This window comes from Protopterus annectens, chromosome 6.part1 (genome assembly GCF_019279795.1).
Source record: "Protopterus annectens isolate FY-2018-M chromosome 6.part1, PAN1.0, whole genome shotgun sequence".
In the NCBI taxonomy this organism is placed as follows: Eukaryota; Metazoa; Chordata; order Ceratodontiformes; family Protopteridae; genus Protopterus; species Protopterus annectens.
Genome location: NC_056738.1, coordinates 352,859,411 through 352,887,329, shown reverse-complemented (window position 1 = coordinate 352,887,329; position 27,919 = coordinate 352,859,411). Strand labels below are relative to the sequence as shown.

At 43.9% G+C, this 27,919-nt stretch overlaps 1 protein-coding gene across 1 annotated transcript in view; it reads right to left on the bottom strand.

Annotated features, from left to right (window-relative positions):
* Positions 1 to 636: 636 nt before the first annotated feature.
* LOC122805293 (atypical kinase COQ8A, mitochondrial-like) overlaps positions 637 to 27,919 on the bottom strand; it is a 740,997-nt gene continuing 713,714 nt past the window's right edge. The window contains exon 18 of the mRNA XM_044075380.1: positions 637 to 3,341. Within this exon, the coding sequence (XP_043931315.1) occupies positions 3,060 to 3,341 (282 nt within the window). The 3' untranslated portion in view covers positions 637 to 3,059. The remainder of the gene's footprint in view (positions 3,342 to 27,919) is intronic.

The window sequence follows — 27,919 nt, the reverse complement described above, 5'->3', positions numbered from 1 at the left end:
TAAAGGGTCAATAGATATGTCTACTTGCCTAGTCAACAAATACAAAGAAAGAGGTTGAGAGGTATACTTGGGGGAAGAAACAGGACATAAAAAAAGGTCCAACAAATGGAAAATTCAGACTACATGGTGACTCAGAAGACCTAGCATAAAATGACAGCAGACACTTATCAAGCATTTTTTCTACAAAGGAAAAGACATGGGAGGCACATACGAGAACTACTTATATACGGACTGATGTTAAGAGGAGGTGCACTGTTATAGGAAGTAATGCACGTGAAAGAATATTGGAAACTCTAGCAGGGGATACTAACAATGAAAATAGCTAATATATGAATCTGTTGTCAAGAGACATCCTGCAGTAACTTAAATCACCAAGTCAGAATTTTAATACCTGAAGTTACACTTTCAAATTTATTACAGCTGCAGGATAATGCAGTGAGACGCTTACTCTTCAATACAGTTAAAGAATGCATTCAGTTTACTTTAGAAATGCAAACTTCTCTAATCTACTCCTCATTTTAAGAACCATAAATTAACTAACTCTGGACTCAAAGTTTTACAGTCAACTTACCATACTCTCTTAAGATTAAGCAGCAAAACAGACATGCAATTCCAGCATTTAGAAATGAGCAAAACTAAAATGTTAAATTATCTTTACTTCTACGTGATAAAAATACATATTATAAAATCAGGATTATGTTATAGAAAAGCAACCTACTGTTTATAAATTTTGTTCTGTAACTAGCACCATACTTGTGTGACAACTGACAAGTGATCAGATGAGCCACATAAATGATGCATTAATGTATAGAAATGTAAAAAAATTACAGTCCACTATAGCAAATCCAGAGAAGAAAGAGGTCACAAAAATGTTCATTTACATCTTCTTATGATGAAAAAATACAGACTTTAAATTCGCAGAACTGGAAACTACAGCTGTGAAATTAACATGAAGAAAATAAACTGGAAATGGAGTTTATGCCAGTGAATACCTTTTGTTGCACATAAAAATTAACTCCTAGTCTGGCAGAAGTTTGTATCAGTTAGAGCCTATGCAATAATTTATAAAACTGGTTCCTATTTAATTTAGCAATTAGGCCCCTTCAAGACAAGCGAAGCACATTGCTGGATTTATATGCATTTACAGATAATGTGTGGGCACACCCTCTTTCATAGAAGATACCTTCTTAGCCCGATCACTATTCCACTATACCAAGGCAAGGCAAAGAAAGTGAATTCCAGATGCAGCAATTAAAGCAGCATTCTCCCCTCCTACTCTACACTGGTATGGTATATTATAATCAGTATCTCTAAAGTGCTATCTCAGCCCCTTCGATGTTTTTTTCAGACAGCACTGGAGTTGGGAGTAACAGCTGCACATTTTCAGGGCTTCCCACATCTCCAGTGCTCTGCTTCCAATACAACTGTGATCTAGTTTGGGCATGCAGGATACACTAAGTCAGATGTTATGTGAGCCCAACAGGTGTCAGCAAGCTGGTGTAGTTTTACATCTGCAAATATGACACTGGCATTCTATGACAATAACACAAGTTCAATTCCTGTAGAAAATACAAAGTGGATATAGGATCTGCACATTATCTTACACATGCATTCAGCCTACATCAATTAACAGACCCCACATAAGGATTCTCAAAACAGCTTTGCTTCACTACCACTTTCTATACAATGCAGTCTAAACACTGACACTCGCAAAACCTATCAATAAAAACAAGACATTCAGTGAAGCAGTTTTCTAAAAAAAAGTTCTATTCTACATAATGTCAGTGTCTACGCAGGAAGAGCTACTGAACTGGCAATGAACTTTACAACACAGCAAACCTTCCAGATTTGAGGGGAAAAAATTAACAACTTAACTGAGTAACTCGGGGCTTGACAAACTGAGAAACTGGTGTTGAGTTTCACTTACTTGTATTACCTCAGTGCAGCAGCCAAAGTTAACACTGTTTCTCAAATTTTCACATTTTGTAACGTGTCAATCAACTCTTTCAAAGTTCCGACTAGAACAGACGAGTATACCCAGTTCTTGCACCTTCTACTCTGCCAGTGACTGCTGTGTTACATACCAGATCTAGTTAGCTCACTTTCAGTTAATTTCAAGTACTTCAGTTCAACTGTCCGGATTTCTAAACACTTAAAATTCTGCTTTAAAGAGAAGCCAAAATAATATTACAATTCACTGACAGAGGAAACTTGACCAGTGTATGCATCACTGGAGTATAATGAACAATTACAATTCTGAGAACTAGATCTAGCAACAAAGAATCCAACTTCAGCTGGAGAACACACAAGTGCTTTCTGTTCAAGCGCAAAAGACCTTAAGAGGACATTTACTAAGTCTCTGCTCTGGCATTTCTTCCTTGTAGTGCTCAAGGCAAGTAAAGCCAAATGACCAAGAAGATGACAACAGTATATGCGGATAATGCATAATTTTGTGAAGACAGCTGTATCAGACTGTGTTTGTGTATCCCACGAGACAACACAAAATCAACGTGTTTAAAGGCCCCCAAACAGATACTAATACTTAAACTTAAATTTTGGGGTTGCCAAAACTGTCAAATTAGTCTGTTTTTACTAAGGGTTTGCTTATTTTAAGCAGCTTTCATTTTTCAGCATATAGTTTTTAAAACACAAATACACGTCGTGCTTCAATTTGAAGCAAGGACCACCCAAAGTCCAAACCATATGGAAGAAATCCTGGAGGAATCTTCACTGTCCATTCCCCACACCACATTAAACGTCAGCTGGATTGTTTCACTCCATTTAAGAGTTGAAGCACCATGCACTACTGATCCCAGAGCCAAAAATTGCAAGATGAGCATATCTTACGAACAAGTCTTCAGTATTCTTCCAGTTCAAATTAATCTTATCTGACAGGGCTCCAGTATTAAAAAAATTCATGGTTTTTGGCAGTTTAAAACAGTGAGAAAAGATAGGAAGACAAATGGCAGACAGAAGGAAATATATTGGGAAACACCTTAAAAGCCTTGCAAATTGATCCTTTGGCTACAGACTTTTTTATTTAATTTATTTATTTATTTTTACTTAGGCCTGGCCTGCCAATACTTGGAATAGGCCTCATCAAACATGGACTTGCAGGGGATATTGGCTCGCAGCTTTGTGCAAATCAAAAAGGAGCCTGACATCTTGCGATGAAGAGAGTAAGTTTCCTCAGGAGGAGGAGTCAAACGGTATTTGAACATGATGGGGATGATGTTATGAATGCGTCGGGTTGTGGTCTGGCTGCCAAAGTCAAAGGGTTCAGAAGACGAGAAGGCTTCTCCTAGGATCATCACTGCGTCGACATGGGCATCCTTCATTAACTAAAAAAAAAATACATATATATTAAATAACATTTGTATCTCTTTCTCAACTTTCCATTCTGCCCTTTTTTTCCCTTAAAGATACAGACAAACAAGATATGCATTTCAAAATCACACATAACAGAGCATAAACTAAAAATGTGAACACTGCCACTTAACTTACAATGCTACAAACATGGAAGAAAAAGAACAGAATCTGCCTGCAAAATTAAACCTCAAAGATGATATGGGATGCATCCAGTTCATGTCTATTCAGAATATAATTCATTGAGATGCAATATGCAGCTAGAAGAGATGATGTCAATGAAGAAAAAGTAGAAATATCACCAGACACTGGCCAGAAATGGTCTACACAGTCAGTGCTTTCTCATCTAAGTTTTGGCATGAGGTACTGACAATCACTTGATTCCAGGCATACTAATTTTCATTTAATGACAAATAGAAAAAAGGTTATGTCCACATTCCATCTGTGTTGTTCCATCTTCTTTCATTCATCACTGATGGGTTCGGTTCTGAGTCCTCGGAACTGAGTTGGCCTATTACCAAGCTTGTGCCAGCTCAAAACTCTCGAGCTAAGCTTCTACCCACAATGCAGTTCTCCCTGTTACCTCAGATTGAGTTTGTCCGTGATAGACCAAGAAAGCAGAGGCCCCTTCTGCGCAAATGCCCTAAGACACCACTTGGACCCAAAGTATCCCCCAGGAGCCTTTGGAGAGGGAAGTGATGAATGAAAGAAGATGAACAACACAGATGGAACGTTATGATAAGACATAACTTCTTTATCCAATGTTGTTCATCTTCTTTCCATTCATCACTGATGGGACAGAATCCCAAACTACCTTGAGACAAATGGGCGGCCCTTGTGGAAGAATGTTCCCGAGTAGTATTGCACTGAAGGCAGCTCTCCCTCTAGAGACCACATCCAATTTATAATGACTGATGGAAGTGTGGGGTTTAGCCCAAGTGGCTGCTGTGCAAATGACATCCATAGAAGCCCTGGAGTGAAAAGCTATAGATGTTGCCACAGATCTAGTGGAATGGGCTTTAACCAGTTGCATAGGTTCTTTTGTGGAAGAGAAGGAGAAACGTACACAGTCCCTTAGCCATTTCGATAAAATAACTTTGGATACCGAATTTCCTATTCTAGGTCCAGAAAAAGAAATCAAAAGCATGCCAGACTTGCGCATAATTTTGGTTCTGTCTAAATAAAATCTCAGTTGTCTGTGCACATCCAAGGAATGTAGACAGTAGTCTTCCTTTATTACAGAAATTCAGAAAGAACATTGGTAGGTCAATGGACTGATTAATGGAGAAGTCAAAAACAACCTTGGGGAGGAAAGATGGATTCGTCCGGCGTGATACTCTGTCCTTGTGAAAGACCAAATAGAGTCTTTTGATGCACAATGCCTGTAGCTCCAAAACCTGCCTGGCTGACGTAATGGCTATCAAAAACAAGGATTTCCAAGACAAAAATTTCAGGTCACACTTCGCTGCGGGTTCAAAGGGGGGTTGAATCAATGACTGAAGAACTAACGTGAGGTTCCATGGCTCTATAGGCTGCCTGACAGGGAGCCTGATGTGTGAAAAGTACAGTTTTGTACCTACCATAAATGTAGATGTTCGAGTGCTCATACAGCTGCAGTCATTACAGATGGGTTATCCTGCCGTCAGGCGGGTCCTCGGTCGGCCAAATTCCAAAGTCTAGGTCCGGCGTCGGTTGTCGTCGCTTCTTCCCTGACGTCAGTGCGGCAGGGGTATAAAAGAGGCAGCCAACGCCATTTTCTTCAGTTTTTCTTGCCCCAGATGTCAGGTGCCCCCAGAAGGAAGGCAAAACATAATGTTATGCAAACATGCAATATAGATAAATCAAAAAACAGTAGTTGCAAGCAAATACACCATAAAAGAATACCCCAAATAGGTTGTATGATAAAGGTGTTTGTCATAAGGCCTGTCCTAAGAGGGGACAGAGGGGGGTAACCTGGACTGCAGCTGTATGAGCACTCGAACATCTACATATATGGTAGGTACAAAACTGTACTATGTTCATCGTGCATACAGCTGCAGTCATTACAGATGGGAAGAATCCCAAAGCTACGTAAGGGTGGTAGGCACTAAGTGGAACTAGCAGGAGCGAGGATGCCCTGCAAGACTGCTGTGGCAAAGCCCGCTCTAGATTTTGAGTATAGTGGAAGGTGGTAGTGCTTGGAGAAAGTGTGCACTGAACTCCAAGTAGCTGCTTCCAAAATGTCCTTGGTAGGGACCCCCCTGAGGAAAGCTGCAGAGGTAGCTGTGGCCCTGGTGGAGTGGGATCTGATGTATGCAGGCACAGATTTTCCATGAAATGAACAACAAAAGCGTATGCAGTGGGCTATCCATTTTGAAATTGTCTGTTTGGAAATGGCCTTTCCTTGAGCACCTGTTGCATAGGACACAAAGAGTTGCTCAGATTTCGTGAATGGCTTTGCTCTGTCCAAATAATAACGAAGTTGTCTGTGAATGTCCAAGGAATGTAGTAGTCTCTCCCCTTTGTTCTGTGGATTTGGATAAAAGGTAGGTAAGTGGATAGTCTGATTCAAAGCTACACTGGATACTACCTTTGGCATGAAGGTAGGGTTGGTTCATAAGAAAACTCTGTCCTGATGGAAAATGATGAATGGTTGCACAGCCATGAGGGCCTGTAGTTCAGAAACCCTGCATGCTGAGGTGATAGCCAGAAGGAAGGCTGTTTTCCATGACAAGTATTGTAGCTCTGTTGAAGAAGCTGGCTGAAAGGGGGGCAGGGTCAGCTTTTCCAATACGAAGTTGAGGTCCCAAGCTGGAACTGGTGGTTTCCTTGGGGGCTTTATATTTTTTGCCCCTCTGAGGAACTGCCTTAAGAGAGGATGTGAGAATAAAGGAGGGTCTGTGTTGTATTGTGCAGAAATGGCTGAAGCGTGGATCTTTATGGAGAAGAAGAAAAGGCCACTGTTTAACATCTCAGCTAGGTACTGTAAAATTTGAGGTATATTTATTACCCAAGGATTCTGGCCCTTTTCTTGATTCCAGGCACAAAATCGTTTCCATTTGGCGGAGTAGGCTTTTCTAGTAGAAGGTCTTCTGGCCTCCAAGATGACATCCTGCACCTCCTTGGAGAGGAGAGTCTGTTGGGAAATTAAGGTATTCTCCTTGCAGCTAGATTTAGGGTTTTGAGCTGGCTGTGAAGGGTTTTGTAGTTGTGCTGGGACAACAGAAGAGGGACTAGAGGTAGGATCCATGGTGGGGAGTGTGTCAGGCTCTTTAGGAGCGGATACCAGTGTTGTCTTGGCCAGTCTGGATCATTTGTGGCCTCTCTGCTCTGGCTTTTAATAGAACTTTGGTCAGTAGAGGCAGAGGAGGGAAGGCATAGACTGTCAATGTTGTCCAATTGAAAGAGAGTGCGTCCACTTTCCAGGCCTGTGGATGATAGGTCCTTGAACAAAATTTTTTCAACTGGTAATTTCTGTGGGTAGCAAATAGATCTATGTCTGGCTGTCCCCATGCCTGAGTTATCTTTGAGAAAACTTGAGGATGCAACTTCCATTCGTGTGGATCTGTCATATTTCTGCTTAGGTTGTCTGCCAGTGTGTTTTCCTTCCCTGGCAGGAATTGTGCCTGTAGTTGAATTTGCAATTCCAGTGCTGTGTTCCATAGGGTCATGGCTTGCCTGCACAGGGGGTATGAATGAGTTCCCCCCTGTTTATGTACCACATGACTGTGGTGTTGTCTGTCCTTATCAATAACTGGCCTGGATGCAGTAGGTCTTTGAAGGTCATAAGAGCATTGTGCACGGCTAGCATCTCTTTTTGGTTAATGTGTAGGTGCTTCTCTTTTTGGGACCATTTTCCCTGAATGCACTGATCTGCCATGTGTGCTCCCCAGGCATAGTCTGAGGCGTCTGTTGTGATGATTTGAGTTGCTTGAGGTAGACAGAAAGGGAGACCTGTGTTTCTTTGGCATGCTTGAGCCCACCACAAAAATTCCTTTTGAAGGCATGGAATGAGTGGTATAATTGTTTCCAAGCTGTGGCTGTGTTGAGACCATAAGTTTTTTAGGTACCATTGTAGTTTCCTCATATGCAGCTTTGCACATGGGATTAGTAGGATGCAAGATGCCATGAATCCCAGAGCCTGCAGAACTTTCCTTGCAGTTAGCCTGGTGAAAGTTGCCATTTTGCTGAAGTATTGAGACAGTTGCCCTTGTTTGTCTGGCATGAGGTAGGCCATCTGGGTGGTTGTATTTAAGCTGGCACCCAGGAAAATTATCTGTTGAGAAGGTATTAGTTTTGATTTCTTTTTGTTCACTGTGTATCCCAGGAAGTTTAACAGTTTTATTACAAACGCCAGATGCTGCAATAGAATGTCCTTGCTGTCCGCTTGGATCAGGCAGTCGTCCAGATATGGGTAGATTTGTATTCCTTGTAGTCTGCAGAAGGCAATTACTGATGCCAGGCATTTCGTAAACACTCTGGGCGCAGTAGATAAGCCAAAGGGCAATGCAGAGAATTGGTAATGGGTTGAACCTCCTGCAAGAAATCTGAGGTATCTTCTGCAATCTTGTCTGATAGGGACATGCAGGTTTGCCTCCTTGAGGTCCAATGTTACCAGCCAAGACTCCTTGCCCAGCATGGGAAGAAGCTGCTGTAATGTGAGCATCTTGAATTTTGGCACCTGTAGGTATGTGTTTAGGATGGATAGGTCTAAGATAGGTCTCCAATCTTTTTTTCCTTGGTACCAGGAATAGTCTGGAATAAAAACCTTGACCTTGTTCTTTTGTAGGTACCTCTTGAATCGCTTTCATATCCATGAGAGCAGAAATTTGTCTTTGTGCCTCTGCCCTTTGATTTTGTGGCAGGTTTGGCATGCCTCTCATTTTTGGAAGGGTGTGAAAGTGGAACCTGTAAGCCTCTGTCTATAATGTCCAGAATCCATTTGTCTTTTGTAACAATATGCCAATTTTTTGAAAATAATGCCAGTTTTCCGCCCAAAGGTGCTGCCATTAAAGCTTTGCTTGGCAGATATAGGGGGAAGTCATTGTGTCTGTTTTCTAAATGACTGATCTATCTTCTCCACCTCTTGGGGTTGGTGCTTGCCATTGTCTTGCTCTGTAAGATCCTTGAGGTTGTCCTCTACCCCTTGGGCATCTGTATCTGCCCCTTTGAGGTCTGTCCGTGGCTGGAAAGGACCAATTTTTTGAAGGCCAGTTTCTGCTGAAGCGTGGAGGTTGTACCTGCAGGAAATCTTTCACTGTTTGCATTGATTTTGCTTTTTCCTCCATTTTCTTTAGTACCTCCTCAGCTTTAACACCAAACAATACATCTTTCTGAAGTGGTGCATCTAATAACTTTGCTTTGACATGATCTGGTAAGGTTTGCTCTTTGAGCCAAGCATGTCTACGTATAACAGACCCCATGACAGCAGCTCTACATGAGACCTCTAAAGCATCAAAACCACACTGCAAGGTATGTTTACCCACTTGCTCTGCACCATGCAACAAATCCTGCAACTCTTTCAAATCTGGTTGTTCTGTTTGTGTCATTTTGCTTTTCAACTGAGATAACAAAAACTGTTGGTACTTTAACATATGGAATTGACAGTTTAATGCCCTCATGGTTAAAGTGGCAGATGTATACACCTTTTTTCCCCCACCTTTCTAATACTCTGGAATCTCTCTCGGAAGGTAAAGGGTTTTTAGCAGTAGAGGCCTTTATTCCCTTAGGACCCTGTGAAATAGTTTCTGGGTCAGCAGTATGGCTTTTATAAAGGAACTGGTGAGAATCAGGAACCCAGTAATACCGGTCTGGTTTAACAGGGGCTGGAGGTAAAGAATCTGGATTAAGGCTGGCTTCTGTGTACACATCATCCAAAATATGTAAAACAGGAGGGATAGCCAGGGGCCTATGCTGGGGGAGCAGTAGAAATTCCCTGAGTCTTTTCTTGGAATCTGAGTAATCTTGGCCTTCCCAGTGAAAGTGTTCCCTCAATGTATGCAGGGTTTCCCCAAAAGAGTAATCCTCAGGGGGGGAGACTGAGGGAATAGACTCCTCAGCATCAGAGTCTTCGAAAGGGGAATAGGCAAAATCCTGGTCCTCAGCGTGTTCTGAGGTAATAGAAGCCTGGTCTGAGGAAGGGTAGTCTTCCTCCAATCTGGGTCTTTTGTCAGAGGGGGGTTGAGAACCCCTGATGAGAGTAATCAAATCCTCAACCATTTTAAGCATTTGATTTTTAGGCATGGGGCCTTGAGAGGAGGTTTGAGGACCCTGTTTTTTAGTTTTCATGGCTGCTTTAGATTTAGTGAAGGATTTAATAGAGAAGGTGGAAGGCCTGAAGACGCCTTCAGAAATGGCAGGCCTGACTAAATTTTGAGTTTCCCCGCCAAGAGTGGCGTCGGTATCTGCAGTAGGAATGGAGACCAAGGAGCCTGCGACCTCGGGTTCTGAAGTCACCGGTAATGTAGTTTCATCTGTATTCAGGGGCTGTGTAGGCGCCTCGCTGAGAACCGGAGAACCGGTAGTCGGCCTAAGCGTGGTCTCAGTACTCGGTGCGGACCTGGGATGTCGGTCCTTATCTTTGCGTCTTTTGCTCAAAACTGGTGTCGGTGTATCCGACGACATGATATAATTACATTTTTTGCCAAAATAATGAAGGGCGAACTCCGCCCGGCGCTTAATAGTGCGCTTGTTGAACCTAGCACAAAAACGGCAGGCCGAGACGTCGTGGTCTGGGCCTAAGCAAGGTATACAGAAAGAGTGGAAATCCTTATGCGGTATTTGCTTCCCACAAGAAATGCAATTATTAACTTTGTCTGACATCGGTCTGAGGCAAGAAAAGTTTCCCCAACGGGGTACTTAGCTGTAAAGAAGACTTCGGCTGAGATACTTTCGTAAATCTCAGGAGCTGGCTGGCCGACCGGCACTTGCGAACTGCTTCTGCTTCGGGCACCGCGCGGCAAGAAAGACTGAAGAAAATGGTGTCAGCTGCCTCTTTTATACCCCTGCCGCACTGACGTCAGGGAAGAAGCGACGACAACAGACGCCAGACCTAGACTTTGGAATTCGGCCGACCGAGGACCCGCCTGACTGCAGGATAACCCATCTGTAATGACTGCAGCTGTATGCACGATGAACATCTCCTTTGAGAAACGTTTTATATAAACATAGTGAGATAAGAGGCGTACCGTCCAGCCTCATCCATCAAAGAAGGTCCTGTTTGCAAGAGTTGGTTATCTGGAAATGTAGAGGGTGGTGATCCGGGAACCACTGAAAAAAAAAGACACCACTGGAGAATTCGCATGTGCAGCTTGGCGAGAGGCACTATCAGGACTGAAGCTGTCATGGATCCTAGGGCCTGAAGAACTTCTCTCGCAGAGACTTTGTTTTGACAGAGTATCACCTGGAGCTGAAGTATCAATCTCTGTAGTCTGTGAGCGACACCAGACAGGATCCAGTGTTGAAGAGTTCCAATAAATTCTATCTGCTGGGTAGGGACCAGGTTTGACTTCTCCCAATGCAAAGTTATCCCAAAATCTTCACCAGAGAAAGTGTGTACTGTAGGGCTGTTACCAGAATGAGGAGGGAATCATCCAAATATGGAAACACTTGGAATCCTTGCAGTCTCAAGTGAGCTGTGACCACTGCCATGCACTTTGTGAACACTCTGGGGGCTGTAGAGAGACCGAATGGCAGGGCACAAAACTGGTAATGATTGGCACCTAGCCAGAAGTGAAGCAAACTCCTGGAGCACTTGTCCATTTTGATATGGTAATACACATCCTGGAGATCTATCAAGCACATCCAATCACCCTCCCTCAGAAAGGGGAGGATGGACTGAAACATGACCATCTGGAATTTAGTTTGGGCGACAGACTTGTTCAAGCTGCTGAGATCCAGAATGCGTCTCCAGTCCCCTGTCTTTTATGGCACCAAAAAGAATCTTGAGTAAAATCCAGATCTGCATTGGTCTGGTGGGACTGGTTGGATGACATTTTTTGGCATAGCTTTTCTATTTCTGAAGTTGCCTCTTCCCTCTGACTGGGTGGAATGTCCGGAGGTTTTGTTGGAAGTTTCAGATAAGAAATAAAGGGAAAGGTGTAACCCCTGGTATTTATACTCTGCACCCAGCAATCAGTGGTAATAGAGTGCCAGACAGCTTGGTGCAGAGAGAAACAACCCCCGACTGCTTCCAGAGGCAAGCATTCGGGCAGCTCTTCAAGAGCGCTGGTAAGACTGTCCAGAGAAAGAGTCTCCGGAGCCTTGGTTACGTGGATCCCCTGCCTCTATAAGGGTGTCTTCCGGAGTTATCCCCTCTGCCTCTGGGGGTATCATCACCACGTGCAGCACAGAAAGGACCCAAAGATTTGTTATGCCACATCATGCCACTCGTCTGGTTCCTGGAAAAGGAGCGTTGAGGATTGGAAAAACGAAAGCCTATGGCAGAAAGGGTTTTACCATTCTGCTCGCACCTGGCTAGCATGTCCTTCACTTTGGAATCAAAAATGGAAGATGCTTCAATGGGAGCATTCAGAAAGGAAGACTTGAAAGGATCTGTGAGGTCACAAATGCAGATCCAGGCATGACGCCTCATAACAATGCCTGAACCCGCAGCTCTAGCCACCCCTTTGGTTGTATGTGAAAGCAACCTCATGGAGGAGTTGGAGATCGATTCCGGGGTTGCAAGCTGCGAGTATTCCAAAGAGTTCTGAGATCAAGTCTCTTTGAAGCCTCGTAAAATGTGCCAAGTAATTCAAGGACCAAATGGCAAAGGTCGCTGATGCAAACACTCGCTTCCCCAATCCTCCACGGCACGGGACTCCATGTTGGGTGGATGGACAGCAGGAGTCTCTTCAGCCAGATCCTTTTTTGTGGCTGTCGCCGCCACCATCATAGCGTCAACTGGTAAACCTCTGGACCAGCGTGGGTTCTCCTCGGGAGGGAAAATAATTTTGTCACGTCTCCGAGGGATCGCCTCAGTAGTCAGGGTTCTTCCATGCCCGTTGTACAATGAGCTGGACTAGTTCGTTGGCAGGCGGGGTCACCCATGATGTAGATGGCTGGGCACAGAAAGCCTGCAGGAACATGGACTCCTCAGAGGAAGGGCTGGAGGGCTTCCAGTCACCCCTCTGCTTTAACATTTCAAGGATGTCTCCGAAGGGGATGACCATGGGGACCCTTCACAATCATCGTAATCCGTGTCTTCTGTTAAAGACTCTTCAGATGAGTCAACGTGTTTCCTCTTGCACAATCTCTTCCGTGGGGGCGCCTTAGTGGGGACGTCAGAGGACTCAGAAGAGTGGGTACCCTGAACTGGGGTTTCCTGTGGTTTCCCGGGGATGTGGTCTGTGGCAGCTGTAGCTCAGGGGGAGAAAACTGGGGTTCTGACGTCGGCAGAATGCTTCCTGAAGCAAGAGCCCTCTCCATCACATGGAAAGCAAGTCCACCCAAAGAGGGATGGGAGCCTGGAACAGAGAAGGACAGCCTCTGAACTGGGGTCACACCCCACTCCATCGAACCCGCTCCAGAGGATGGAACCTCAAGCCGGATTGGTGCAGAGGAGGCTACCGGCACCGATGACGGAACCAAAGGGCCACACGAAACCGTGCCCCGAACTGAGGAGCCAGCTGCCCAATCACGAGATTGAGGAAGGACCGGTTCAGCAGGAACCGAGGACCAGAGGGACGGACCTGGAGCTTCAGTGAGGTCCACTACAGGCGCCGAGGCGGGGGGTTCCAAGAAAGACATCGGAGCAGAAGGCTTCGGAACCAGGATGGTCGAAGGAGAAGAGTAGGACGGAGTCTGTGGAGAGGTCAACCCATGTCCTGCCGGAGGATGGGTCTTGGAAGGCACGGGTATCCCCATGGCTGCCAACAGCTGATCCACAAGACACACTACATCAAGTTCAGAAAGGCTCCTGGTGGATCTAGTGGATACTCCAGACGGGGATTCAGGTTGATCTAAGAACGGGCTATACAGCTGGCCTAAGAAAGGGTCTATGGATGGGGAGTAGCGGGGTCCGTGGTGCGTGATCTGCCGGAACTGATGTCTCGAGTTTAGAGACAGGAAGTAGTGGTGTTAAATCCAGTGCTGCTGTAATAGAGCTCGGTGTTGAAGGAACACTCGGAGCTGAAACAGGAGGTTCAAACATCACTGCAGAGATTGGCATTAAAGGCGTGCACTGTTTCGAAGTGGCCACAGGTGCTGAAGTCGTAGCAGGCGTGGTGAAGTCTATAGTTGGTGCCAGAGGAAGCATTGGAGCCAGCGATGAAGCCGGCACCGATGTAGCAATAGTCGAAGTGCTCGGAGCAGATGAGGATGGTGCCGAGGAGGCAGGCTTATGCTCCGAGGATAACTTCTGAATTTTCGGTTTCTCAGGCTTACTCTGGTCACCCAGGGATGAAGAGGGAACTGCATGGGGCCTTTTCTTAATTTTCATAGGAGAGGTTGGGACCTCTGTCGCAGAAAGGGCCTCTGAAAAAGGAGATTTTAGTAGTCCCTTCAAGATTAGCTTATTCTTGCACTCGTTTAGAGTGCATTGGCTGAAACCCTGGCAAATCCCACAGGGAGGTTGCACCAAAAGGTGGGGTACCCCCCAAACAATAAACACAATAATCATGAGCGTCGCTATTTGTTAGTTTACCATTACACGAGGTACAGTGTTTGAAACCAGATGTACCTTTCTTATCAGACACCTTGAGAAGTAATCACAATTCAAACTTCAGAAGAAAGAAACTCTAAATTCCTAAGACAGGAAAGCTTTAAACACATGCAGAAAATATAAATAAATCCAATATCAAAAACACACCAGTAGAAAGAACAGAGAAGGAATACCAACTATGCTAGTCAACGAGGTACCTCAAGGGTAAGGTGAAAAGGACCGTACCAGCAATGGTACTGAAAAGGTTATCAACTGGTAGAAAACGAGGGAAGAATAACAACTGTAATTGGATAGGAATAAACTATAGCTCACAAAATTTTAGAAACAAACTAGTTTAGACACAAATATCAAAAATTTTCCACTTAACTGAGAGCTCGGCTGAAACGCAGCTTTACAGCTATGCGGCAAACGTGATCTGAGGTAACAGGGAGAAGGGCATTGTGGGTAGAAGCTTAGCTTGAGAGTTTTTGGCTGGTGCGAGCTTGGTAATAGGCCGGCTCTGTTCCTTGAGCTTGGAACTGAACCCATCAGTGATGAATGGAAAAAAGATCAACAACATCAGATCTGTTTATTACAGTTCAGCATAAAATAACATGGAAGCTTATCTAATCTATCTTAGACAAAGAAGAAAGGAATGAAACTGTCTTAGAAGTTAAGCAAAAAATGCTGTTACAGAATATGTAAATCTGCATGACAATTTTTGAGGTTAAGAAATGCTACTGGTCCCTGGTACCAGTTGGGCATGGTTACAGGATATGATGAATCACTCCATGACAAATAAGAGGTACAAGCTAAACCATGCATTCACAAGATGTCTTTATATTGATATCCTTTTCCCTGTATATCTGCTATCCATAGCCTACCCCCCATGGGACTACAGCCCATTTGTCCCCCCATGGAGGTGAAAGTTATCCACACAGGTTAACCAGTTAGCCAAGCAGCTGCTTTGTGAGCCACTACTGGGGTAGGGGGGTGTACTCCTCCTCCTCTGAGTATTGACACTATTAGACAGCCCTGATCCAGCCCCTCCCTCACAGGACATTCATACTCTCACACTAGCTCCTAACAGACTCTCAAGTCACTAATCAAACCCAGGTCACCATGGACACAAGGCCTTTATCCCACTATGCTAAGTGAGCTAACAATCACAAAACGTTTTACTACGAGCCTAAAACTCAAGAAAATAAGGAATAGCTACAATCATGGAACTGCAGTTGCATACTAAAGATAAGTGAATAAAACAGACTATGCTAAACTCATTTAACAACTTGATTTACACCATGTGTAGACCTGCTGTTAGATACTGGCTTAATTATGTTAACATGCTTAAATATGGTATAGAATATATATAGATAACATATATGTGTGTGTGTGCATGTGTGTGTGTGTATCCATAATTCTAGTACTTATTTACTTTATGTTGAATGCCACAGGAAACAAGTGAAATTTTAGAGGAATGGACTTGGGAACACCACAAGAAGTAATTTTTTTTTTAAATTAAAAACACCACTGGAAGTAGAAATTAAATAAACACAAACGCTGAAGTCCATTATATCATACTGAGAAAGTACACTTGTTTGAGGTACTTTAACAGCACCTCTGAAGAACAGACTCCTTGCAGAAGTACAACTAAAGGCCTTCCAACTATGACCACTGTAGTAACGTAGAGGGATAAAGCCCTAACTACAGCCTACTGACCCAGGTTCAATTTGCAGCACGGTCAACTGATGGTGCTGCAGGGAGAGATGGGAGTGTTCCTGCCAGGATGGAAGTCACTTATCGACAATGCTCCCTAATGGGAGGCGTAGTCCACAGAGGGGAGTTACCTCAGACACAGTCAACAAGGGTAGTTTGTGGAGAAAGGAAAAGTGAACAGAGAATATAAAAAAATCACCACTCCCGGATGGAAGCCCAGATGGCAGAGCCCCCAGGATGCCCTTAGGATCCATGGCCTTAAACACAATGCTAAGAAATGCTTAATTGTACCCTTTGGAAAGTCAACCATCCTGACTAATTATCATGTTGATAATATGCCTCTAGGAGTCGACTCAGTGGTCAGGGGGGTAAGCACATAGACAGTAGCCTTACCTTTGACCACTGTGGTCACAGTGATGAGGAAATCCTTTTATGTTGTGCAACGTATAAGTATGGGCATGGCATCTAGGTCCTAACAGGTCATTATCCCACCGTATTCCTTCCTTATCAAACCAAATCATAGAGCACAATGCCCCCTTTGGTATGTACTTAACTAGGCATACGCAGCAACTAGAGTGACCTCAGAGGTTCCTTACAAGAAGAATACAAGGCATAACAAACCTGCCTTATGAAGAGCACCTTAAAGCCCTTTCCCTCTACTCAGCCTCCTACAGATTGATGAGGGGTAATCTATGCCTAGTTTGCAAGGCATTTGTAAACCCCACACCTACGAATCTCCTACATATTCATAAGTTAGAGTACCCAAAATACAAAGCCAAGAGACCTGAATTTTGTCTGTGACTTAAACAGAACATGCTAGACAGACAGACAGATACGTCCCCCAGAGACTGCCCTTCCTGTGGACCAGGCCTCCTATCCATGTGAAGCTGAGTTAATCTATTACCCAATTTAAGCACAGCCTAGACCAGTGGATGGGGAATAGGAAATTTACACCGGGCCTGGCACCCAAGTCCCTTATGGGCAGAGGTAGCTTATAAATGCCTGGCCCTCAATGTCTTACTTGGATACAGGACATTATTATTTTTTTGGGAAAACTTGGCTAGGCTTAGAAAGGCTGCCTGGATAGTTGGCCTAGTAACAATCTATGAATACACATCCACCCCCAGCAAATACTGGAATAGTAGGGGGGGGGGTAGCAGGGTGGCTTATAGTCCTGACAAGGACATGGAACACTGGGGGGCTAGGCTGGTATTATGAGGTCTGAGGCCCCCACAAAAAAAAAAAAAAAAAATTCCAATTAGCAAAGCTGGTCATCTTCCAGCTTGACGTTTAAACAATCTGGAATTCTCTTTTATGCTGGCTTTAACAGCCTCTTATTACAACATCCAATGGACTAATGCATGTTCCATACAAAAGGCCAACTACTCCATACCCTTTTTACTTTTTCTATTAAGAAACTAAAACAATAAATATACTCTTACTTTACCAGTTACTCTCTGAAAAGGATCCTTATGCTTATGTTTATCTTTTCCATCAAGCCACTCTAATTTAATCTACTGGAGTTACATGGAATATGTAGTCTCCAATCATACCCTTCTGTTCATTCATTTTAAATTCACTTTGTTTAAGCTATGGTTCCTTTTACTGCAGCTATGGGTTTCTGACTCCAACCCTGGGGATGCTTCCTGTTACAGCAAGTAAACGGATGCCACAGTACGTGGTCGAGTGTCACCATGAAGTTGGAAAGATGCGTCTTTGCATGATTGGTGGGGGGAGATAAAGTACAGTTGTGTACACTTACCATAAATGTAGATGTTAGAGTGTATTCACTGTTGCAGTCATTACATTTGGGTAATCTGCTGGCAGGTTGCCCTCCGTCGGCCTGAATTCCAAAGTCTTGGGTCCTGCGTCGGTTGCTGTCTCCTCTTCCATGACATCAGGTCGTCAGGGGTATAAGACATGCAGCCTTCGCCATTTTCTTTAGTTTATCTTGCCCCAGATGTCAGGTGCCCCCCAAAAGGTAGCAAAATATATTAAAAAAATATATATATACATGCATCAATATAAACTTTACCGTCATCTACAAGCAAATACACCACATAGGTTGTAGAAGATAGAGAAGGATAGATAAACTCCAGAATGACTGGGGGATGGCGGGTGGGTAACCTGGACTGTAACAGTGAATACACTCGAACATCTACATTTATGGTAAGCATAAACAACTGTACTATGTTCTTCGTGTTTGACTGTTGCAATCATTACATTTGGGTAGAATCCCAAAGCTATGGTTGGGAGGCTGGAGTTAAAACAGCATTAGGTGTGGCTATAAGGCCCTGCAGAACTTCAGTGGCAAAGCCTGCCCTGGACTTAGAGTAGAGAGGCAAATGATAATGCTTTGTAAAGGTGTGAACAGAACTCCAAGTAGCTGCCTCTAGAATGTCTTTGGTTGGTACTCCTCTGAGAAAGGCTGCTGAAGTAGCTGCAGCTCTGGTGGAATGAGACCTAATGCCCTTGGGCACAGATTTACCATGGTGTAAGTAGCAGAAACGGATGCAGTGGCTTATCCACTTTGAAATTGTCTGCTTTGAAATGGCCTTTCCTTCTGGTCCTGCAGCATATGTCACTAGTAATTGCTCAGTTTTTCTTAGAGCTTTAGTCCTGCTCAAGTAGAATCTTAGCTGTCTGTGTACGTCCAAGGAATGCAGAATCCGCTCTCCCTTGTTCTGCGGATTTGGGTAAAATGTTGGCAGGTGAATAGTTTGGTTAAGAGTCACACTGGATACCACCTTAGGCATAAAGGAAGGATTGGTCCTGAGGGACACCCTGTCCAGGTACAATGTAATAAAAGGCTCCACAGCCATGAGGGCCTGTAGTTCTGAAACCCTTCTTGCTGAAGTGATTGCCAGAAGGAAAGCAGTTTTCCAAGATAAAAACTTTATATCCGCAGTAGCTGCTGGTTCAAAAGGAGGCAGGGTGAGTTTTCCAGCACAAAATTGAGGTCCCATGCAGGAGCTGGTGATCTTCTGGGAGGCCTTAAATTTTTGGCACCTCTAAGATACTGTTTTAGCAGAGGATGAGAAAAGATGGAAGGCTCCGTGTTGTAATGAGTCGAGATGGCAGAGGCATGGATTTTTATTGAAGAAAACGATAGGCCTTTGTCAAGCATCTCAGTCAAGTATTGTAAAATCTGAGGAATATTTGGTTTTGCTGTGTCCGTCCCTTGTGCTTACTTCCAAGCACAGAATCTCTTCCATTTATCAGCATAAGATTTTCTAGTACTAGGCCTTCTGGCTTCCAAAATGACATCCATCAAAGATTTACTGAGATGTGTTGTTTAAATAATTACATGATCAGCCATGCTGCCAGGTTCAGAGTTTGGAGATGAGTGTGCAGAATTTGATTGCTCTGTTGAGACAGTAGATGATGTATTTGAGGCAAGTACCAAGGAGGGAGTTGGACATATTCCTTAGAATTGGGTACCGGTGCTGGCGAGGCCAGTTCAGGGCAATTAGGATCATTTTTGTTTTTTCCTATCTGACCTTTAGTAAGACCTTGGGGAGAAGAGGCAGAGGAGGAAAGGCGTAGACTGATAAGTTTTTCCAACTGAAGGATAGGGCATCCACTTTCCATGCTTGTCTGTGATAAGTCCTTGTGCAGAATTTGTCCAGTTGATAATTTTGGGGAGAGGCAAATAGATCTATGTCTGGGCTCCCCCATTTCTGTGTTACCATGCTGAAGACGTGTGGATCCAGTTTCCACTCGTGAGGGTCCATAAGATTTCTGCTTAGGTCGTCTGCCAGAGTATTTTGTTTTCCTGGTAGGAATTGTGCTTGAAGATGTACTTGGTAAATCAAGGCTGTGTCCCACAATGCCATGACTAGTCTGCAAAGGGGGTAGGAATGTGTACCCCCCCCCTGCTTGTTTATGTACCACATAACCGTGGTGTTGTCTGTCTATCAGTAGTTGTCCTGGATGAAGTAAATCCTTGAAGGCTGTCAGGGCATTCTGAACAGCTAGCATCTCTTTCTGGTTGATATGCAGATGCATTCAGGGCATATGGACCCCAAAACAAATGCATCTCCCCACCAGGTGGACCCCCAAGCATAGTCTGATGCATCTGTAGTTAGAGTTTGGGTGGCAGGGGTAGAGTAAAAGACTGTCACTTGTTTTGGTGACATGTCTCTGCCCACCAAAGAAACTCCTGTTGTAGGCAGGGAATGAGAGGAATCATTGTTTCCAGACTGTGACAATGTTGACTCCATAAACTTTTTAGATACCAGTGAAGTTTCCTCATATGCAGTCTTGCATATGGAATTAGTAGAATGCAGGATGCCATGAATCCCAAAGCCTGCAGAATTTGTCTTGCAGATAACTGGGTTTTTGCTGCCATCTGTTTGAAGTATATAGTCAGTTGCCTTTGTTTGTCTGGCGTAAGGTAAGCCATCTGGGCAGTTGTATTCAAGCTTGCACCCAGGAATGTAATTTTTTGATTGGGTACCAGTTGTGATTTCTTTTCGTTTATTGTGTACCTAGGCATGTTAGAAGCCTTTTTACAAATGCCAGATGTTGAAGAAGAATGTCCTTGTTTTCTGCTTGAATGAGACAGTCGTCTAAGTAAGGATAGATTTGCATGCTTCTTTGTTTGCAAAATGCAATTACTGGTGCCAGGCACTTTGTAAAGACCTTGGGCGCAGTAGATAAGCCAAAGGGCAGTGCAGAGAATTGGTAATGCATAAAACCTGCCTTGAAGCAGAGGCATCTTCCGCACGATTCCCTTATTGGGATATGCAGGTATGCCTCTTTTAAGTCTAGAGTCCCTAACCAAGTGTTGTTGCCCAGCATGGGCAGTAGCTGTTGTAAAGTCAGAATTTTGAAATGTCCAAGAACGTGTTCAAAATCGATAAGTCCAGTACTGGACATCAGGCATTGTCTTGTCTGGGTACCAGGAACAGTCTTGAATAAAAAACATATCTGTGAGGGACATAACTTGTTTCTGAGCCCATTGGTTTTATGGCAGATCTGGCCAACCGTTTGGAATTGGCAAAGTATGGAAATGAAATCTGTACCCCTGGGATACTATGTTTAATACCCACTTGTCCTGGGTAATTAAATGCCAATTTTGAACATGAAGTGCTAATTCCCCCCCCAAGGGGGCTGCCAAAAGATAAGTGCTTGGTGATGGTAGAGGGAAGTCACTGAGACTGCTTACTGTAGGGTTGTGCTTTGTTTCCTCCAGATTTGGAGGTAGAGACACCCCATTGCTTTGACCTGTAAGAACCCTGTGATTGGTATCTAGAGCCTTTTGAGCACCTGGATTTGCCTTGTGAGGCTCTGTTGGACACAGGAAAGGACCAATTTCTAGTAGGCCAGTGCCTACTGAATCTGGGTGGCTGCACTTGTAAGAAATCTTTTACAGTTTGCATAGATTTAGCTTTGTCTTCCATTTTCTTTAAAACCTCTTCTGCCTTATTACCAATCAGAGTATCATGCTGTAAAGGTGCATCCAACAATTTAGCTTTAACATGATCAGGCAGATTTTGCTCCTTGAGCCAGGCATGCCTTCTAATCACAGATCCAGTAACTGCGGCCCTGCAAGAGGCCTCCAAGGAATCAAAACCACATTGCAAAGTATGCTTTCCAACCTGTTCTGCTGCATACAATAATTCCTGTAATTCTTTATTTTCCACACAATCAGAAATCAACATAATTTTCTGTTTCAATAAGCCCATAACATGCTGTTGATATTTAAGCATATAAAACTGGCAGTTTAAAGCCCTAACTGCCAAGGTTGCAGACGTATAAACCTTCTTTCCGCATCTATCCAGTGCCCTGGAATCTCTATCAGAGGGGGTAGAATTTTTGGCTGTAGAGGCCTTTACACCTTTGGGACCCTGTGAGATAGTTTCAGGATCAGCAGCAGGATTTTTGAATAAAAATTTGTGGGAGTCAGGAACCCTGTAATAACCGTCTGGCTTACTAGGAGCCAGAGGTAGGGAATTAGGAGCCATGCTTGATTCCGAAAACACATAATCAACCATGTCTAATACAGGAGGTATAGCCAAAGGCCTATGCTGAGGAAGAAGGAAATCCCTAAGCCTCTTTTTTGATTCAGAGAAATCCTGACTCTCCCAATGAAAATGTTCCCTTAAAGTATGCAAGGTTTCTCCAAAAGAATAATCCTCAGGAGATGCAGATGGGATGGATTCTTCTGCATCTGAATCCTCATAGGGTGGTATAGAAAATTCCTGATCAGAAGAGGAATCAGAGGAAATAGAAACCTGATCTGAAGATTCATAATCAGTGTCTTGCCCAGGCCTCTTAGCAGGGGGGGGGGGGGGTTGGGAACCCCTGATCAATGTAATTAAGTCCTCAGCCATTTTGATCATCTGTTTTTTAGGCATAGGGGCCTGAGCACATGGCTCATGCGTCGGTTTTTTAGACTTAGAAGTTGTTTTTGTTTTTGAAGCTGGCGTTGGTTTTATATAGAAATGTTGAGGCCTGAAACACCCTCAGAAGCCGGTGCTTGCTCAGCGGCTCCGGACCCATCCAAAGGAGAGACATCCGCAGGTTCAATACTCTGAGAATCTCGCGGCATACCGGACTCCGCATGGGTCTCGGTAGAGGCCTGCGACTCAAATGTAGCGGGTATCAGGGGCTGCGAAAGTGCCTCACTGAGTACCGGCGAATGGCTTAGGAGAAGCTTCGTCATTGGTTTTGGACCTCGACGGTCTGTCTCTGTCTTTCTTTGCGCTTTTTGTGAACTCCGGTAGTCGGATTGCTATCAGACAACATTTCAGGGTAATTAAATCTGGATCCAAAATATTTTGAAGCAAAAATATACCGACGCTTAATAGTGCGTTGGTTAAATCTAGCACAAAACTGACAGCAAGGCACATTATGATCTGGGCCTGGGCAAGGAATACAGTACAAATGAAAATCCTTATGAGGTATTTGCTTCCCACAAGTAATGCAATTATTAACTTTTACTGACATCGGTAAGTAGCAAGAAAAAGTTTCCCCAATGGGGTACTTAGCTTTAATTGAAGACTTCGGTTCTGAAACTCGAATGTGAAAATTTCAGGAGTCGGACGACCGGCATTTGCGAACTGCTTCTGCTTCGGGCACCGTGCGGCAAGAAAGACTGAATAAAATGGCGTCGGCTGCATGTTTTATACCCCTGACGACCTGACATCATGGAAGAGGAGACAGCAACTGACACAGGACCCAAGACTTTGATATTCAGGCTGGCTGAGAGCAACCTGCCAGCAGATTACCCAAATGTGATGACTGCAACAGTGAAACATGAACAACATCTATGGATGGCTTCCTCAAAAGTCAGCTTTAAGAGCCCTTTCAGAATCAATTTGTTTCTCTCTTCTTGAAGTACTCTAGCTCTGAAAGATTGACAAAGTGTAGTCTTCTTGAAGGCAATAAACACATATAACATGTCCATCTGTGACGGACATTTTTTGTGAGCACTTCTGACATTTTTTAAAGCCCGAAGGCTTATGTTCTCTCTCTTTTGGGTCTTTGGACATAGTTAAGGTAAGACCGCAAAAGCAACAACAAGAAAATATTTAGCTATTGACTAATGAAGAGCTAAAGCTACACTGAACAGTAACTATGGGAAACACAAGGAAAAGACAACCAGGGAGAGGAAAAGAGGACCTCTAACTCAAATGGTCCTATTTTCTAGACAAGACAATAATTAACCTGAAGCCCTCTAACTTAAATGCGGGAATAGCTCTCTAACTTAAACGAGCTACAGATAAAACTAGCAGACAGAAGCAACAACCACTACAAAGGATAACAATAGGCCTACAAAGCAACAGCAAAAGCTGTGCTAAAGGGGAACAAACTATCACTAACAGAAAAGCAATAAAAGGTACAACAAATTAAATATAAGAAATAACTAATTAAATATAACAAATAAGCTATTAGCAAATATAACAATTTTGAGGAAGAAGTAATAGAAAATTTGTCACAACTTAGCCACGGCCAAGATGAAAGCATCCAACCTCGTAAAACGGCAAATGAGAAAGTACAGTTTTGTACCTACCATAAATGTAGATGTTCGAAGATCCACATTGCTGCAGTCCTTACTTATGGGTAGTCCGCTGTCCTCGGTCGGCCCGAATACCAAAATATTAGGCTGACGTCGATCATGGGCGCCTGGATCTGACATCAGAGCGTCAGGGTATAAAGGCGCATGACCGACGTCATATCCTCAGTCTTTTCTTGCCCCAGATGTCAGAAGACCAAACCAGAAAGGCCACAGCCAAAGAGAATACCTCCCAAAACATGCCCAACAACAACCATCACCTAAAGCATAGCACCAAGTCAAACTACAGTGGGAAGGAGGGAGGATTGGACTGCAGCAATGTGGATCTTGAACATCTACATTTATGGTAGGTACAAAACTGTACTATGTTCTTCATCTCACATTGCTGCAGTCCTTACTATGGGTAGAATCCCAAAGCAACGGGAAAGGGAGGATGGTAAAATCATAAAGCAGTAGGGGCTAAAATGCCCTGTAAAATTGCAGTGGCAAATCCAGCCCTAGACTTAGAATAAAGAGGAAGGTGGTAATGTTTAGAAAAGGTATGCACTGAACTCTAAGTAGCTGCCTCCAAAATGTCTTTGTAGCTACCCCTTAGAAAGGCCGTAGAAGTAGCAGTAGCCCTAGTGGAATGAGGCCTGATCCCAGCAGGAATCTCCTTACCATGATGGGAATAACAGAAAGAGATACAAAACCCAATCCATTTTGAAATAGTTTGTTTTGAAACAGGTTTACCCTGTGAACTCAAAGCAAAAGAAACAAACAATTGCTGAGACTGTCTGAACTCCTTGGTTCTGCTCAAATAATGACGCAACTGCCTGTGAATATCCAAAGTATGCAAAATTTTCTCCCTTTATTTTGGGGTTTGCATAAAAAGTAGGCAAATGAATAGTTTGATTTAAGGCCACACTAGAAACCACTTTAGGCATAAAGGAAGGATTAGTACGCAAAGATACCCTATCCTTATGAAAAATCAGGAAAGGCTCCACTGCCATGAGGGCCTGTAATTCAGAAACCCTTCTTGCAGAGGCAATGGCCAACAAAAAAGCAGTTTTCCATGACAAATACTTTAACTCGGCAGTAGCTGCAGGCTCAAAAGGTTGTAGAGTAAGTTTTTCCAACACAAAATTGAGATCCCAAGCAGGAGTAGGAGCTCTACGTGGGGGTCCTATATTCTTTGCCCCTCTCAGAAACTCAGTAAGATATTGAAGAACAACACTTAAATCAGGTTTGGAGACATCAAAGTCCTTTCCTTTGCTCCAAATAATAAATCTCCTCCATTTATCAGCGTAAACTTTTCTGGTACTAGGCCGCCTGGCCTCCAAAATAACATTCCAAACTTGTTGTGGAAGCTGAGACCCTCCAGAGTCTAAAACAGAATATGCCAGGCTGTGAGATGCAGAGACTGAATCTTGACATTGAGGAAGTGACTGTCCTCTTGTGACAAAAGGTGCGGAATCAAAGGCAGAGGCCATGGAGGTTCTCGTACTAAACTCCTCAGTAGTGGGTACCAGTGTTGTCGAGGCCAATCCGGTGCTATCAAAATCATGGTTGGCTTGTCTTGTCTGGCCTTCAAAAGTACCTTGGGAAGAAGAGGCAGAGGTGGAAAGGCATATACATGCAGATTGTTCCAACTGAATGATAGGGCGTCCACCTTCCAAGCTGTGTGATGAAACATTTTTGTGCAAAACTTTGGCAACTGGTAATTTAGTGGAGAAGCGAACAGATCTATGTCTGGAGTTCCCCATAACACTGTCAACTTTTGAAATACATGAGGATCCAATTTCCACTCGTGAGGATCCACTATTTGTCTGCTCAATACATCTGCTAAGGAGTTCTGTGCTCCTGGTAGAAACCTTGCCTGAAGATTGAGGTGTAGATTGAGAGCAGTTTCCCACAGAATCATCGCTTGCCTGCAAAGAGGGTAAGAATGGGTTCCCCCCTGCTTGTTGATGTACCACATGACAGTGGTGTTGTCTGTTTGAATCAACACCTGCCCTGGGTGAAGTAAATCTTTGAAAGCCATCAATGCAAACTGGACTGCTAACATTTCCTTCAAGTTGATATGCAAATGTTGGAGTGTGACAGGCCACGTGTTTTGCACCCATTTTCCATTGAGGTGTGCTCCCCAAGCCTTGTCCGAGGCATCTGTCGTTAGAATCTGACTCGCCTCTGGCCGGGTCACAGAGAGTCCCTTGTTTAGGTGACATTCCTGCGCCCACCACAAAAACTCCTTCTGAATGCAAGTTGGTATTATCTGAATGACCGTGTCTAGATCTTGGCAGTGCTGTGTTCATACATTTTTGAGATACCATTGAAGCTTCCTCATATGCAATTTGGCATTGGGAAGCACCAGAATACAAGATGCCATGAACCCCAAGGCTTGAAGGACTGTCCTTGCAGTCAGCCTGGACCGTAGAGACATTTGATGGAAATAAAGAGAAAGGCTTCTTTGTTTGTCCGGGGTCAAAAAAGCCATCTGGGAAGCTGTATTCAGTCTCACACCCAGAAAGCACATGTCCTGAGAGGGTACTAGACTGGACTTTGTTTCGTTCACAGAATACCCTAGGCATCTTAACACTGCCATCACATACTGTAGATGATGAAGAAGTTCTTCCTTTTCTTGTGCAATAATCAGGCAATCGTCCAAATAAGGATAAATCTGTCTTCCTCTTAGTCTGAAAAAGGCTATCACTGGAGCCAGAACCTTCGTGAACACTCTGGGCGCAGTAGATAAGCCAAAGGGCAATGCAGAGAACTGATAATGTAAATTTCCAGCCAGGTACCTCCTGCAACTGGGCCTGATAGGAACATGAAGGTAAGCCTCTTTGAGATCCAGAGTAACCATCCAGTAATCTTTCCCCAACAGAGGTAAAAGTTGTTGTAAAGTCAGCATCTTGAATTTTGGAATGTCCAGGTAAGTGTTGAGGATAGATAAATCCAAAATTGGTCTCCACGTGTTCCCTTTCTTTGGAACTAGAAACAGGTGAGAATAAAATCCTAGGCCCACTTCTGACAGAGGAACTGGCTGTATAGCTCCTATTTGAAGAAGTAAAGAAATTTGTCTGTGAGCCTCTATCCTTTGCTGAGGATGGACGTCTGGCATGCCTTTGAAAGGAGGCATGGTATGGAAATAGAACTTGTAACCTTGGTTTATAATGTCCAATACCCATTTGTCCTGGGTGACTAAATGCCAATTTTGCTTGAAAAGAGCCAACTTTCCTCCCAAAGGAGCTGCCAGGCAAGAAGGATCTGGCAGCTGAAAATGCAGGTCATTGGGCCTGTTTACGAAAGGACCGGCCCCTGCCCTCACCAGCAGATTGAGCAGGCGAACTCCATTGTCTCGGCCTGAAGGTATTCTGAGCTCTGCCCCTACCACGCCGAGATCTACCCCTAGACTGAGAATCAGAAGAAGGGTACGTCCACCCCTTAGTAGGCCAATTTCTACTAAACTTTGGAGGTTGTACCTGCAAAAAATCTTTAACAGTCTGCATAGACTTAGCCTTGTCTTCCATTTTCTTTAAGACAGACTCCACAGGAGGACCAAACAAAACTTCAGACTGTAAAGGGGCATCCCGAATTCTAGACTTAACATGCTCAGACAAATTCTGATCCTTAAGCCAGGCGTGCCTACGAATAACTGAACCAGTGGTAGCCACCCTAGAAGAAGCCTGTAAAGCATCAAAACCACATTGCAAAGAGTGCTTACCCACCTGTTCAGAAACATGCACTAAATCCTGCAATTCTTTACACTCTATGCCCTCTGCCAAAGCATCCACTTTAGATCTTAGCTGAGAAAGGAGGAAATTCTGATACTTCAACATATGAAACTGGCAGTTCAAAGCTCTCATTGCTAAAGTAGAAGAGGTATACAACTACTTACCCCATCTATCCAAACTCTAGCTTCCTTATCCAGAGGAACCGGATTCTTAACAACAGAGGCTCTAACACCCTTAGGCCCCTGACTAATAGTTTCTGGGTCCGCCCTAGGACTCTTATACAGATATTTATGAGCCGCAGGCACCCTGTAATACCTGTCCGGTTTAACTGGAGCAGGAGGCACAGAATCTGGATTAAGGGAAGCTTCCGAGAAAACATCTGAAACAACATCCAAAACCGGAGGTATAGCTAAGGATCTATGCTGTGGTAAAAACAAGAACTCCCTAAGTCTCTTCCGTGAATCATAGTAATCCTGTCCT